Source organism: Sus scrofa, chromosome 2 (genome assembly GCF_000003025.6).
Source record: "Sus scrofa isolate TJ Tabasco breed Duroc chromosome 2, Sscrofa11.1, whole genome shotgun sequence".
NCBI classification, from domain to species: Eukaryota; Metazoa; Chordata; class Mammalia; order Artiodactyla; family Suidae; genus Sus; species Sus scrofa.
In genome coordinates, this window is record NC_010444.4 from 4287219 (window position 1) to 4300168 (window position 12950).

The 12950-nt window shown below is 55.0% G+C and overlaps 2 protein-coding genes across 2 annotated transcripts in view; both read left to right on the plus strand.

Moving 5' to 3' along the window:
- The window catches only part of CPT1A (carnitine palmitoyltransferase 1A (liver)), a 43273-nt gene extending 36577 nt beyond the window's left edge, over positions 1 to 6696 (plus strand). The window contains 5 exon segments of the mRNA NM_001129805.1: positions 1252 to 1404; positions 2546 to 2659; positions 3373 to 3465; positions 4518 to 4833; positions 4972 to 6696. Of these exon segments, the coding sequence (NP_001123277.1) occupies positions 1252 to 1404; positions 2546 to 2659; positions 3373 to 3465; positions 4518 to 4604 (447 nt within the window). The 3' untranslated portion in view covers positions 4605 to 4833; positions 4972 to 6696.
- TESMIN (testis expressed metallothionein like protein) overlaps positions 9637 to 12950 on the plus strand; it is a 44116-nt gene continuing 40802 nt past the window's right edge. Inside the window, 3 exon segments of the mRNA XM_003122426.6 lie at positions 9637 to 9851; positions 10681 to 11090; positions 11093 to 11212. Of these exon segments, the coding sequence (XP_003122474.2) occupies positions 10734 to 11090; positions 11093 to 11212 (477 nt within the window). The 5' untranslated portion in view covers positions 9637 to 9851; positions 10681 to 10733.

Consider the following 12950-nt stretch of genomic DNA (forward strand, 5'->3'; position numbering starts at 1 on the left):
TATGCTGCACATGCAGCTCTTAAAAAAAAAAAAAAAAAAAAAAAAGGAGCAAAGACTCAGATGAATTCAGCAAACTGCTAGGCCACATACTCAGGGGCCGAGGCCACCGGTGCTTGGGTCTGCCTGATCCGGAGTGCAGGTGCCTGCTGCTGACCCCCAGAAGACACAGCCCAGTGCTCTGCTGGGGAGACTGTTGTGGAAAGGCTTTGGATTCTGTGGGAGAACTCAGTAGGTGTCGTGGCAGGTTGCTCTGATCTGTCACTAGCCGCCTTTAGAACAGCCTTGAGGGCCAGGTGGAGAGGGACAGGGCCAAAGCCTGGACGGGCCTCCCTGTCTGCCGCATTGCCTCGTCCTGTGATTGACCTAACAGGGCCCAGTGGAACTGGAGGCAGTGTTTTGGGGTCTGATCGAAGGCCCCGGAGTGTGTTTTAGCAGCGCTGCCAGCCCACTTGGGAGTTTTTTGTCTTCTTGTCTTTTTAGGGCTATACTTGTGGCATATGGAGGTTCCCAGGCTGGGGGTCCAATTGGAGCTGTAGCCACCAGCCTACACCACGGCCACAGCAACTCGAGATCTGAGCCATGTCTGCAACCTAGGCCACAACTCACTGCAACGCCGGATCCTTAACTCTCTGAGCGAGGCCAGGGATCGAACCCGAGTCCTCATGGATGCTAGTCGGGTTTGTTAACCACTGAGCCACGAGGGGAACTCCTACTTGGGAGGGTTCTTTACTCCCTGCAGGAAAACCACAGTCCACTGAGAGGGACCAAGCTTCATTTCCGCACCGGGAGACTTGGAGGCTGGAGCTTTCCTACCCACTTTAGTGGCCTCATTGGCGTAAAAGATGAAAGGATGGCCAGTGGGCTGCACATAGGACCCCCAAACTGCTCAAGCAGCCCACCCCCCAGCCTCTCAGCTGCTCCATTTACAATGTGCTTTCTGGTCAGGTCGCCTTGGCAACTGCCCAGAGACCCCCCCCGCCCCCCGCCCCCAGGGAGGCCTGCTCTCTCAGCGCCCCGTGGGACGGCTGGAGAGATGGACCCCTGACCCTCGTCTTGGAGTTTAGACTGATTCATGACTTGAAGCTCCCCAGCCTCTATTTCTTTCTTTCTTTTGGCCACGCCCACAGCATGTGGAAGGTCCCTGGCCAGGGTTGGAACCCGCACCACAGCAGCAATCAGAGCCACAGCAACGACAGTGCCAGATCCTTGACCCACTGGGCCATCAGGGAACGTCTGTCCTTTGCTTCTTAGGTGGAACAGAAGCTCAAGTTATTCAAGATAGCGGCCGAAAAGCACCAGCATCTGTACCGCCTGGCGATGACAGGCTCCGGGGTGGACCGCCACCTGTTCTGCCTCTACGTGGTGTCCAAATACCTCGCCGTCGACTCCCCCTTCCTGAAGGAGGTGTGTGCTTCTGTGGCAGCCCGCTCGGGTTTCCTGGCTAAACCGAAGCTTAGCAAACCAGTAATACAGCTTTGCCATCGGATCTGGCCTAACAGATGGCTCTGGGGACCTACGTGTCCTCACAGTGGGAAACTGGAGCCGGATGTCTTCCAGCCCCAGCACGCCGCGGCTTGTACGAAAATAATCACGGGCTATTTATTGCCTTTGTTTTTTGTTTTTGCCTTTTTGTTTTTTAAGGGCTGTACCCGAGGCGCATGGAAGTTTCCAGGCTAGGGGTCGAATCGGAGCTGCAGCTGCTGGCCTACACCACAGCCACAGCAACGCCAGATCTGAGCCACACCTGCAGCCTACACCACAGCTCATGGCGATGTCGGATCCTTATCCTGTGAGGGAGGCCAGGGATCGAATCCACATCCTCGTGGATACTAGTTGGGTTCGTTCCCACTGAGCCATGACGGGAGCTCCCCATTGCCTTCATTTTTTTTTTGTCTTTTGTTGTTGTTGTTGTTGTTGCTATTTCTTGGGCCGCTCCCACGGCATATGGAGGTTCCCAGGCTAGGGGTTGAATCGGAGCTGTAGCCACCGGCCTACGCCAGAGCCACAGCAACACGGGATCCGAGCCGTGTCTGCAACCTACACCACAGCTCACGGCAACGCGGGATCCTTAACCCACTGAGCAAGGGCAGGGACCGAACCCGCAACCTCATGGTTCCTAGTCGGATTCGTTAACCACTGAGCCACGACGGGAGCTCCCCATTGCCTTCATTTTTAACATTGTTTCTTTCCTTCAAAGTGTATAAAATTTAATTTTTAAATAATGGCTGTATTTCACAAGCTCAGGGAATGCCTGGAAATCTGGCAGTTGGCTCATGGGACCTGGGACCCATCTGCTGGTACCGGAAGCTTACTTCACTATCTGCCCCTTCCCTGCCCAAGACCCCATCAGCCGGGGGTGGACCCTCTGGTCCAGGTGTCCTCACCTGCTCCATCCCTCTCTGCGGCGGCGCTGCTTTGAACCTCTGGTGTCGGAACCAGTCCATGCCCCCAGCAGTCTGTGTGCCATCTCCCACCAGGGCTTCTCGGGGACGGAACAGGGTGGGTTGGGACGTGTCACTGGAACATTTCCGCATTTTACTAATAGGTCCTGTCTGAGCCGTGGCGATTATCCACCAGCCAGACCCCTCGGCAGCAGGTGGAGCTGTTTGATTTGGAGAAGAATCCGGAGTATGTGTCGAGCGGAGGGGGCTTCGGACCGGTAAGTGGCCGGGCGTCTGTGGCCACGGAGCCGCGAGCTCCAGGGCAGTGCCTGTCCCGGGTCTGAGCGCCTGTTACCCTGCCGATGCCCAGCCATAAAGGAACTCCTGCTGGTTATTCATGCAGTTGTTACTGCCGGTCTTGTATTTAAAACATCGAGGGAGTCCCTGGCAGTCCAGTTAGCGGGTAGGATTTGGCACTTTCACTGCTGCGGTCCAGGTTCAGTCCCTGGTCTGGGAACTGAGATCCCACATCGAGCCTCTGCACGCTGAGGCCAAAAATACAAAAGTGAATTCAATGTCCAAAATTCCCTTTGCCCACAGCCTCATTTCCCCTGGTTCAGGTTTTTAGTTTTTTTATGTTTGGCCTTGCCCGTGCACGCCACAAGCTCCAGGGCCAGGGATCAAACCCTTGCCACAGCCAAGACCTGAACCACTGCAGTGACAAGGCCAGATCTTTAGCCCACTGCGCTGCAAAGAACTCCCTCCCGCAGTTCAATGCGTTTATTTATTTATTTATTTTCCTGTGTTGGCCGCCCAGCGGCATATGGAGTTCCTGGGCCAGGGATCAGATCCGAGCTGCAGTTACAAACTAAGCTACAGCTGAGGCTGCGCCGGATCCGTAACCCAAGGTGCCAGGCTCTAAGAGGCCGCCAATGCCCTTGCGCCCCAGCGGGAGCTCCCCGGGGTTCAGTCTGAATGTGCTTTTCCGTAGGTTGCTGACGATGGTTATGGGGTGTCGTACATTATTGTGGGGGACCACCTCATCAGCTTCCACATATCTTCCAAGTTCTCCTGCCCCGAGACGGTACGTACAAAAACAGCGTTCTCCCTTCTCAATATGCGGTGTTTGTACTGTTTCTGTTGAAAGGGAGCATCTCTTTGATTTGATGGGAGACTTTAATTCCATTACATACTTTTACTTGGTTTGGATATTTTCAGAACAAGGATTTGTAAATGTCTGGATAGTTTTTGTTTTTTGGTTTTTTGGTTTTTTTTTTTTTTTTTTTTTGGTCTTTTTGCCTTTCCTAGGACTGATCCCGCGGCATATGGAGGGTCCCAGGCTAGGGGTCTAATCGGAGCTGTAGCCACCAGCCTACACTAGAGCCACAGCAACAGAGGATCCGAGCCGCGTCTGCATCCTACACCACAGCTCACGGCAACGCCGGATCCTTAACCCACTGAGCGAGGCCAGGGATCGAACCCACAACCTCATGGTTCCTAGTCGGATTCGTTAACCACTGCGCCACGACAGGAACTCCAATCTCTGGATAGTTTTAAAGGGATCCGTCTTATTTGGTTGAAAGTGTTTATCTTTGCTGGTGACAGTGGTTTTAGGTCTTAATGTGGGGGTGGTTTTATAGGGTTCAGACTCTGACATTGGCAGGTGCACTATGATTCCTGTGTGCGTCCTAGGAAACACACATCCTTGGGGAAGCAGGGGTCTGTGGTGTTCTGAACGCGTGACCGCCTTCCTGTCGTGGCACGTTTAACCCCAAAACAGTAGTCCCTCTTTTCCACCTAGTACATCACCTGACAGGCAATGCCAAGTTCACCTGTAACAGAGACTGGCATTCATTTACTGGGTGTTACATAAGGCATCGACATTAGGGGAGGCCTTGGATCCAAAACTCACTGGAAATGAAGGAAAAATACACGGACACAAACCGTGAAAAGCTGTCAACTCGGTTAACCCTTAACCCTTTCTCCAGACTGTACACCTTAACAGTGAAGCTTAGAGATTTGGCCAAAAAAAAAAAAGAATGTTCGTTCTTCCGGATCAGATTACAAGTGACAAGGCTGGAAAGGTGGGGCTGTCCACGTGGTGATGTGTTTCTGTTTTTTGTTTTCCCATGAAAGGATTCTCATCGCTTCGGGAAGCACCTGAAACAGGCAATGACTGACATCATCGGTTTGTTCAGCTTCTGCCCCAATTCCAAAAAGTAAAGAGAAACCAAACCAGCCAACCCCTGGCACTGCCGTGAAGGACAACGAGGTCTTCCGATTAAAACCCACATGAAAAACAGCTATGAATCCTGACTAGCGTTCAGGATGAAAAACTGTTCTCAAACACAGAGACGTTTTCCTTCCATCGAGGGTTTGGTGGTTTTGCGTTTCTAGAACAGCAGCCTCCAGCCTGTGAAGTATAACCCTACTCCTTCCAAGGAGGTGCTCACCCCGGGAGGGGGGCGGCCACCGGATAAAGTTCCCCTGAAGTCCGCACGCTGACCCGTGTCTAGGAAGGGGTGAACTTGCCGTGGAGTGAATGACGGAACGAGTGGGGTTGTGACTTCACACACGCTCGGCGGCCGCCCCCCGGGTACTGAGTCCTTGGCCTTGGATTTCATCAGAGCAATGGAGACATTTGTTTCGTTCAGAGAAAAGCCACCGTTTAGGTTGGAGGTGTTAACAGTTCATAGCTGCCTGCACATGTAACGCACTAACGGGGACACGCTGTGCTCTGGGGACCAGTTCTGTCCCGCGGTGACTCTGTCACGGTCGCGTTGAGTTGTCTGCATTTGTCCCATCTTTCGTTTTCCTGCAAGTCTTCAAAAGCCAGTGCCTTAAACCCAGGGATCCTACCTGTAAGAGAGACCACCCGAGAGATCCATTGTGGAAAGTCTTTGGGGGCAGTGGTGGTGTCAGCGTAGCAAGTGGACAAGCCTGAGTGACCATTTGCCTGCTGTGTCCCCTTATCCCAGAAGGACCAGTGCCCTTACGAAGGTGGCTGCACTGCATTCCCCCATCAAACTGCCTTCCTTAGGCTTCATCATTAAGCCGCAAAAGAAGACACGGGCGTGGCTCAGAAATGGGGAGCAGGGGATGTAACGTCACGTATTTTGTATCTGGCACACTCGCTGAAAAATAAAACATCCTAGGTGCCTCAGGATCCCTGCTTACCCAAACTGACAACAAGGAGAGCATGGCATTTGCCACTGAGAAAGGAGCAAAACTTGAGAAAGGGGGACCTCGAGTTGGTCAGGGTTGGGCAGCACCAGGGCCGGCTTCGCATCCCACCTGGTGAGAGAGGAGACCTGCTCCCATATCCTGGGAGACCGAGGGAGATGGGCCTTCTCGGTGACCTCCTAGCATGTCTCGGGTCATGGGTGCTGGGTTTAACAGAGCCCGCCCTTCCGATGGGAGTGCCTTTATCAAAAGAATGACCGAGCAAAAAGCAATGATGCACTGAATTGTCTTCAGTGTCTAATGCAAAAATAAAGGATCATGGAATGAAATCGACCCACTGCCTCTGGGCTGTAATGACGAGCTTAGCTGTCCGTTTTTAAATTGTGTATTTATTTTTCTGACCACTCCGTTCTGGCTGGGCTCACCTCTGTAAGAGTTTTTGCAGTCCAGTGATGGAGCCACGAGGCTGAACTGCTGGAGAGGAGAAACGCACTCGCTGCGGAGTGGGTTCGTGTCTTGTGTTGTGATGTAAAAACCCCACCTAAATGGGCCAAAGATGTTTTCCCTCTGAAAAGCAAGCAGAAATGAGAAGAGAGAGGCAAAAGGGAGCTCCAGCCACCACGGTGACAAAAGGCCCTTGTTTGTCTATGGTACGTCATCAAGGAGGTAGGTAGGGGGGTGCAGGATACAGCTCCTCTGCTCAGCCAGCCAGTGCAGCTTCCACTCAGCCAGGACCACTGGAATCATACACTGTTGACCACTGACCCGTCTGTAGTATGACTCACAAGCGAATTTGAGTGCAGATGTGCTGGCCCTCAAAGGTTTTGGGGCTTCTCTCTCAGGTTTTAAATGTTTCAAATGTAATCATTGCTCATCAGTGCAGTTGTCAATGCAATTTTATATTCCTTAAAAGGGGGAAGAGTGGGTTTTTCCTGTACGTGTCGAAAGAAGGAGGTAAGAGTAACATGCGTTTCGTTTAATTTGGAACAAGCCATAGTCTTAACGAAACTGCGGTCTGAATTTGTTATCCTGGACTGGCCATTGCATGTAAATACGATATGCTCTTTGGGATGTAAATCTTAGAAATGCAGTATGGATGTTATCATGAATAAAAACATTAATCCCAGTCTACCACGCTGTTGCTTGCTGTCCCTTTTGTTAGCCTGATAAGGAGGCTGTAAGTCAGGTACTCAGGCACTTGGGACAAAGGTAACCGACCAAGATGTGCAGAAAAGGCCTCGGGCTGGGCAGAATGGCCCCTGCCAGACTCATGCACCGGATGCAGAAGGGTGGCTGCCAGGAAGGGCTGTGGATTGTGCTCTCTGTTCATTTGCACATCCGTGCCCTTGCCCCTGGGCTTAGAACAGTGCCGACACATAGTAGGTATGCAGTAAATCTTTGTTAAATCAATATACAAATTCCGTTTTCTTCCATTATTATTGAGCACCTACTGTGTGCCAGGCTCTGTTCTAGGCACTCGGCGTAGAGTGGGGATCCCACCAGGTTCTGGAGATCAAATTCCAGTGGGAGGAAGCTGAGGACCAAGGGAACCTCAAAGGATCTTAAGGGTTTCTAGGTGTCGGTGAGGAGCTGAGTAGCTGGCATGGAAGAGAGGCCGATTTATTTATTTTTTCTTTCTAGGGCTGCACCTGCAGCATATGGAAGTTCCCTGGCCAGGGGTCAAATCAGAGCTGCAGCTGCTGGCCTGTGTCAGATCCAGGTCTCATCTGCGACCCATGCAGAGGCTTGTGGCTACACCAGATCCTTAGCCCACCGAGCAAGGGCAGGGATTGAACCCACATCCTCATGGATCCTGGTCAGGTTCTCAACGTGCCAGACCTCAACAGGAACTCCGGGAGGCTGATTTAGAAATGGGTTTGAGGAGTTCCTGCTGTGGCACAGTGTTAAGCATCTGGCATTGGTGCAGTTGCAGCATAGGTCATAGCGGTTCAGATTCAATCCCTGGCTCAGGAACTTCCATGTGCTGTGGGTACAACCACAAAGAAAAAAAAAAAAGTTTGAGCTGAGGCCTGAATGACAAGACAGAGCTGGCCTTGGCCGATCCAACAGGATCAAAAGAGCATCTTGGGACCGTGAGGGTTCCAAGGGTCCAGGTCTTTGATGCTGACCAGAGTGGTGACCCACGGGAACTGCTCGGTAGAAATGTCTGATGTGTGAATGAATGGATGGTTGGGCCTGGCAGGTGATGGACCTCTCAGGCTGTTCAGGCTCTTCACGGTTTTTCATGTGGGCTCTACAGTTTACATCAGCTGCCTTCTAGACCCTACAGTTTGGTGAGCCCGAGTGGCATTCTCAGTCCTGCCTGCTCTTGAACTCAACGGAGCTCAATGAGATGTGATTTTTTTTCCCCAGCCGTAACATTAAGAGTAAAGACACCTTTGCGCTCACGTGTATGTGGAGCTCCAGGGAGAGGGGTGAAAAGGTCTACCCAGACTCCACCGTGATCCCCACTTGGAGAGGCAGGGGGTTCCCGACGGCATGGTCCACAAGGGAAATTTGGCTTTGCCTGTAATTAAGTATTTCAGCAGAAGGGTTTATGTACTATATAGAGAGCTGCATAGACTTACCCTGGGGTTGGGTCTGAATAAACCAATGGTAAGCAGAAAATGCACCTCATCTACCGACCACCAGAGCTTAGCCCAGCCCACCTTGAACGGGCTCAGAACACTTACGTTAGCCTACAGTTGGGCAAAATCATCTTAACACAAAGCCTATTTTACAATAATGCGTTGACTGTCCCATGGAATTTCTTTCAATGAGATTAGAAAGCTGATGCCGTACATTTTTAATTTACCAAATACACTTGCACATGGAAGCAGAGTGCCTAAGGATCTTCTTACCCCCAATCCCCCACCCCATCCCTAGAACGCCTTTCAACTCTCTTTGGTTGGATTTGCAGTTCACGGCCATAACCCTGAATAGGATTTCATCACTTTTTTTCTTTTCTTTTTTGGCTACGCCTTGCAGCAGGTGGAAGTTCTCCAGCCAGGGACTGAACCCAATCTGCTGCAGTGACGTGGGGGCCTTTTCCCGCTGAGCCTCAAGGGAACTTCTGATCTTTCCCTGATTAAACTTCTTGCTCAGTATTGACTTCTGGCTCAGTGGGTTGAGGATCTGGCGTTGCTGTGAGCTGTGGTGTAGTCGCAGACATGGCTTGGATTCTGTGTTGCTGTGGCTGTGGCATAGGCTTTTTGAGACCCCTCGCCTGGGAACTTCCACACGCTGCACATGCTGCCCTAAAAAGCAAAAAAAAAAAAAAGCAAAAAAACCCAGTATTGATGTCTACTTCTATGAAAGGTGGATTTAGTTCGCCCCCCCCCCAAACCTCGCCTTGTAGTGTTAGTTATACAGCTATGTTTGTTGTTTCTAGGTCCCTCTTTCCCCGCCCCCATCAGTCATCAATGTTGGGTTACATTGACTAGGACGCCCCGTCTTCCTCCCAAGCTCCAGCACCAAGGACCTGAAGTACCCGCTAGGTCAGGAGCTCGCATGGGCAGACCCCCAGCCCTCCACCCACCTGCTGTGGCAGTGGCCGGGCAGGCTCTGTCCTGCGAATCTCGAGGGCAGAAAAAATACATTTTGAAGCCTAAGGTCTGAAGTCAAGCTAGGGAGTCGTCCCCCCGCCCCCGCCGGTGTTGCCTGGGACTGGCCTGCGGGTCTGTTTCCACATCTGAGCGTGGAGCTGGGGGACCCAAGGGTGTGCTTCCTGCTCCACGTCCCCACCACGGCGGTTCCCGGCTTCGGGCCCGACACCCTCTCCTCCAACTCCCCACCCACCCTGCCTCCACCGCCCGGGGTCCTGGCTTTTCCTTCACACGTCCCTGCCGCTCCCCTGTCCCCTCCCCCGAACCCGTGCCCTCTCCCCTCTGTGCCCCACCTTCGACTTACTCCGCCCCGCCCACATGCCCCGCCCCGCCCCTTGGCCACGCCCACCCGCGAGCGCCGCCGCTGTCCTGGCCCCGCCCGCCCGCGAGTCCCACCCATCTGGCCACGCCCACGCCCCTCCCTAGCCCCGCCCCGCCCCAACCGCCAACGGCTCGCCCCGCCCCGCCCCTCTGCCGGCTGCGCGCCCCGCCGGCACCTGCGGCCTCAGGTGCGTCGTCTGAGGTGGTCTGAGGGGCTCCCTCGCCTCCGGCGCCGGACACCCGGGCCGCTGTCGGGTTTCGCCGAGGTCCCAGGAGGGGAGCGGGACGGTGGGACCCTGGGCAGCCTTGAGCGGGCGGCGGACCCCGTCTGCACGTCCCCTCGGGGCAGTGGGACCTCCAGGTGAGCCCCACCGGGACGGTGCCCCCCTTCCCTCCGTCAGCCGCCCCAGAAAGGCGCCCCCCGCCACGTCAGGCCCTCGGGGCGGCGGGAGCCCCTCCCCACGTCAGCCCTCGGGGAGGCGGTGGGACCTCCCCACGTCAGCCCCTCGGGGACGGAGCCCCCCCCAGTCAGCCCTCGGGGCGGCGGGACCCCCATCCCCACGTCAGCCCTCGGGGTGGGACCCTCCCCAAGACGTGGGGAGGGCGTGAGACCCCCCCAGTCAGCCCCTCAGATGGCGGGACCCCCCCAGTCAGCCCTCGGGGTGGGACCCTCCCCAAGACATGGGGAGGGGGTGGGACCCCCCCCAGTCAGCCCCTCAGGGTGGCGGGGGCCCCCCCAGTCAGCCCCTCGGGGTGGGACCCCCCAAGACGAGGGGAGGGCGTGAGACCACCCCCCCAGTCAGCCCTCGGGACGGCGGGAGCCCCCTCCCCACGTCAGCCCTCGGGAGGGGGTGGGGTGGGACCCCCCCCAAGACGTGGGGAGGGCGTGAGACCCCCCCAGTCAGCCCTCAGGTGGCGGCGGCCCCCCAATCAGCCTCGGGGACCCTCCCCAAGACGAGGGGAGGGCGTGAGACCCCCCCCTGTCAGCCCTCGGGCGGCGGGACCCCCATCCCCACGTCAGCCCTCGGGGAGGGGGTGGGACCCCCCCAAGACGTGGGGAGGGGGTGGGACCCCCCAGTCAGCCCTCAGGGTGGCGGGGCCCCCCCAGTCAGCCCCTCGGGGCGGCGGGGGCCCCCCAGTGGGCGGCCGGGGCGGGGGCGGCCGCCGCCTGACCAGCCGCGTCGTTGCAGGCTCCCCGGCGCCGGCTGCGGGGCGATGCCCAGGCCCGGTGCCCGCAGCGGACATGGACGAGGCCCCTCTGCTGGGCGGCGTGTCCGGCCCCGAGGACGAGATGGTGACGGACCTTTTCGGCGCCGAGAGTCAGTTTGTTTCCGAAAACCTTCCCCTGAAAACCGCGGGGGCGGCGAAGCACGAGGACGACGAGTTCCGCGTCTTTAAAGACGCCTACCTGGGCGCGGCGGACCCCAAGGAGCCCCTGCTGCCCGCGTTCAGCCCCCCGCTCGGCGGCGACGGCAAGAATCCGGGCAAAGTGGAGCTGCGGGGGGACGAGGCCGAGGCGCAGGACCTGCTCGGGGAGTACCCGAGCCTCCCCGAGCTCCAGCCGCTGGAGGACGCCGTCCTGCCCGCCGCCCCGCAGCCGCCCCCGCCTACAACGTCCACTTCCTGTCCTCCCTGCTGGCCCCGCACCGGAGTCCTGCCGTCGTGCCCCTGGGCGCCTGGGCCAGGGAGGGGGCCGCCCAGCCCGCTGTCCGCGTGATTCCAGTAAGACCCACGTCCTCCCAAGGGCGGGGTGGGAGCCGTGGGCTCCTGGCACCCTCCCTCCACGGGCGTTTTCCAGCCTCGGTAGCGTCCCGGGTTGGGTTCGCTCCTTCCAAACGGGGGGCATCCCTCCCGCACCGGGGGGGGGGCGGTGCATCCCTCGGACAAGCGCTCCCGCCTGAAGTGAGCTAGGTCCTGGGTCCCTGGTTCCACCTGGCCTAACCTGGCAACGAGGAGGCAGACAACTAGAACGTTTGTAAACTGGCCTTTGAAAAAGCTCTAGTAGGTGTGTGCACAAACGCGGTGTGAGTTCACATGGGCTTGCGTTTCACATTTTTCCCCTTTAGTTTTTTTTTTTTTTTTTTTAGGGCCACACTTGCGACATACGGAGCTTCCCAGGCTAGGGGTCGAATCGGATCTACAGCTGCAGGCCTACACCACAGCCACAGCAACACCGGATCCGAGCCGCGTCTTCAACCTACACCACAGCTCTTGGCAACGCCGGAGCCTTAACCCACTGAGCGAGGCCAGGGATTGAACCCACAACCTCATGGTTCCTAGTTAGATTTGCTTCCGCTGCACCACGATGGGAACTCCAGATTTTTTTTTCCATTTAGGAAATATTTTTATTGAAATACAGTGTTTACAATGTTGTCGGTTTTAGGTGTACAGCAAAGTGATTCAGTTACACACACACATTTTATTATAGTCCCCTTTAGATGTATAAGGGTTGTTAATTCTCAGCAAGGACTCACAATAGTGCTTGTGTTTGGTGAACCTTGAAATCAAGATGTTAGAGCTTCCCCCTGCTCATGAGTGGTTGTTCCTCAAGCATGTGGGATACAAATCAGTGTCTATATGAATTCTTGCTATTTGTCAGCCAGCTACCCTTCTTTCCCTGTAGAGAGCCACTGGTAAATTTCTGCTTTGTTCTTGCTGAAGCTAAACAAATCAGTTTTTTTTTTTCTTTTTTTTTTTTTTTTGGCATGTGGAAGTTCCTGGGCCAGGGGTGGAACCCACGCCACAGCGGCGACTGGGGTCACAGCAGTGACCACATTGGATCCTTAACCAGCCGAGCCACTGAGGAACTCCTAAACAAATTAGTTTTAAAAAGAAATAGGGGAGTTCCCATTGTGGCACATCGAAATGAATCTGACTAGAAACCGTGAGGTTTCGGGTTTGATCCCTGCCTTGCTTAGTGGGTTAAGGATCTGGGGTGTTGCTGTGGCTGTGGTGTAGGCTGACAGCTGTAGCTCCAGTTCAGCCCCTAGCTTGGGAACCTCCATATGCCTCGGTTGCGACCCTAAAAATATAAAAAGACTAAAGATAAAAAGAAACAAAGGATCCCCAAGGAAAAGTGTACTGCCCCCCCCCCCAAGGATCTAGTTTGGAAAACTGGATTACTCACCCATTAAATCATCTTAGTAAATTATAAATTAAACCTTTGTAGAATATTTTCGAGTTGGTGTTGAGATGGCTGGAGCCTAGCTTTGCATATGATAAGCTGTAGCAGCAGGAGCTTAGAGTTCTGTTTTCTGGTTTTTAAGGAATAATCACTGCTCCTTAGTGTGTAGGAAAGGTGTGGAGGGGAGGGGAGGCTGGGGCCAGAGAAACCGCAGAACACACCTAGTCCCACCAGCTGGTGCAGAGGTCCTCCTCGGAATCTTTTTCAGATGGCTTGAAATGTCAGACATTCCCATTTTGCCATCAAGCCAGACTTGTGTCCCAGGACTTTTTGCCT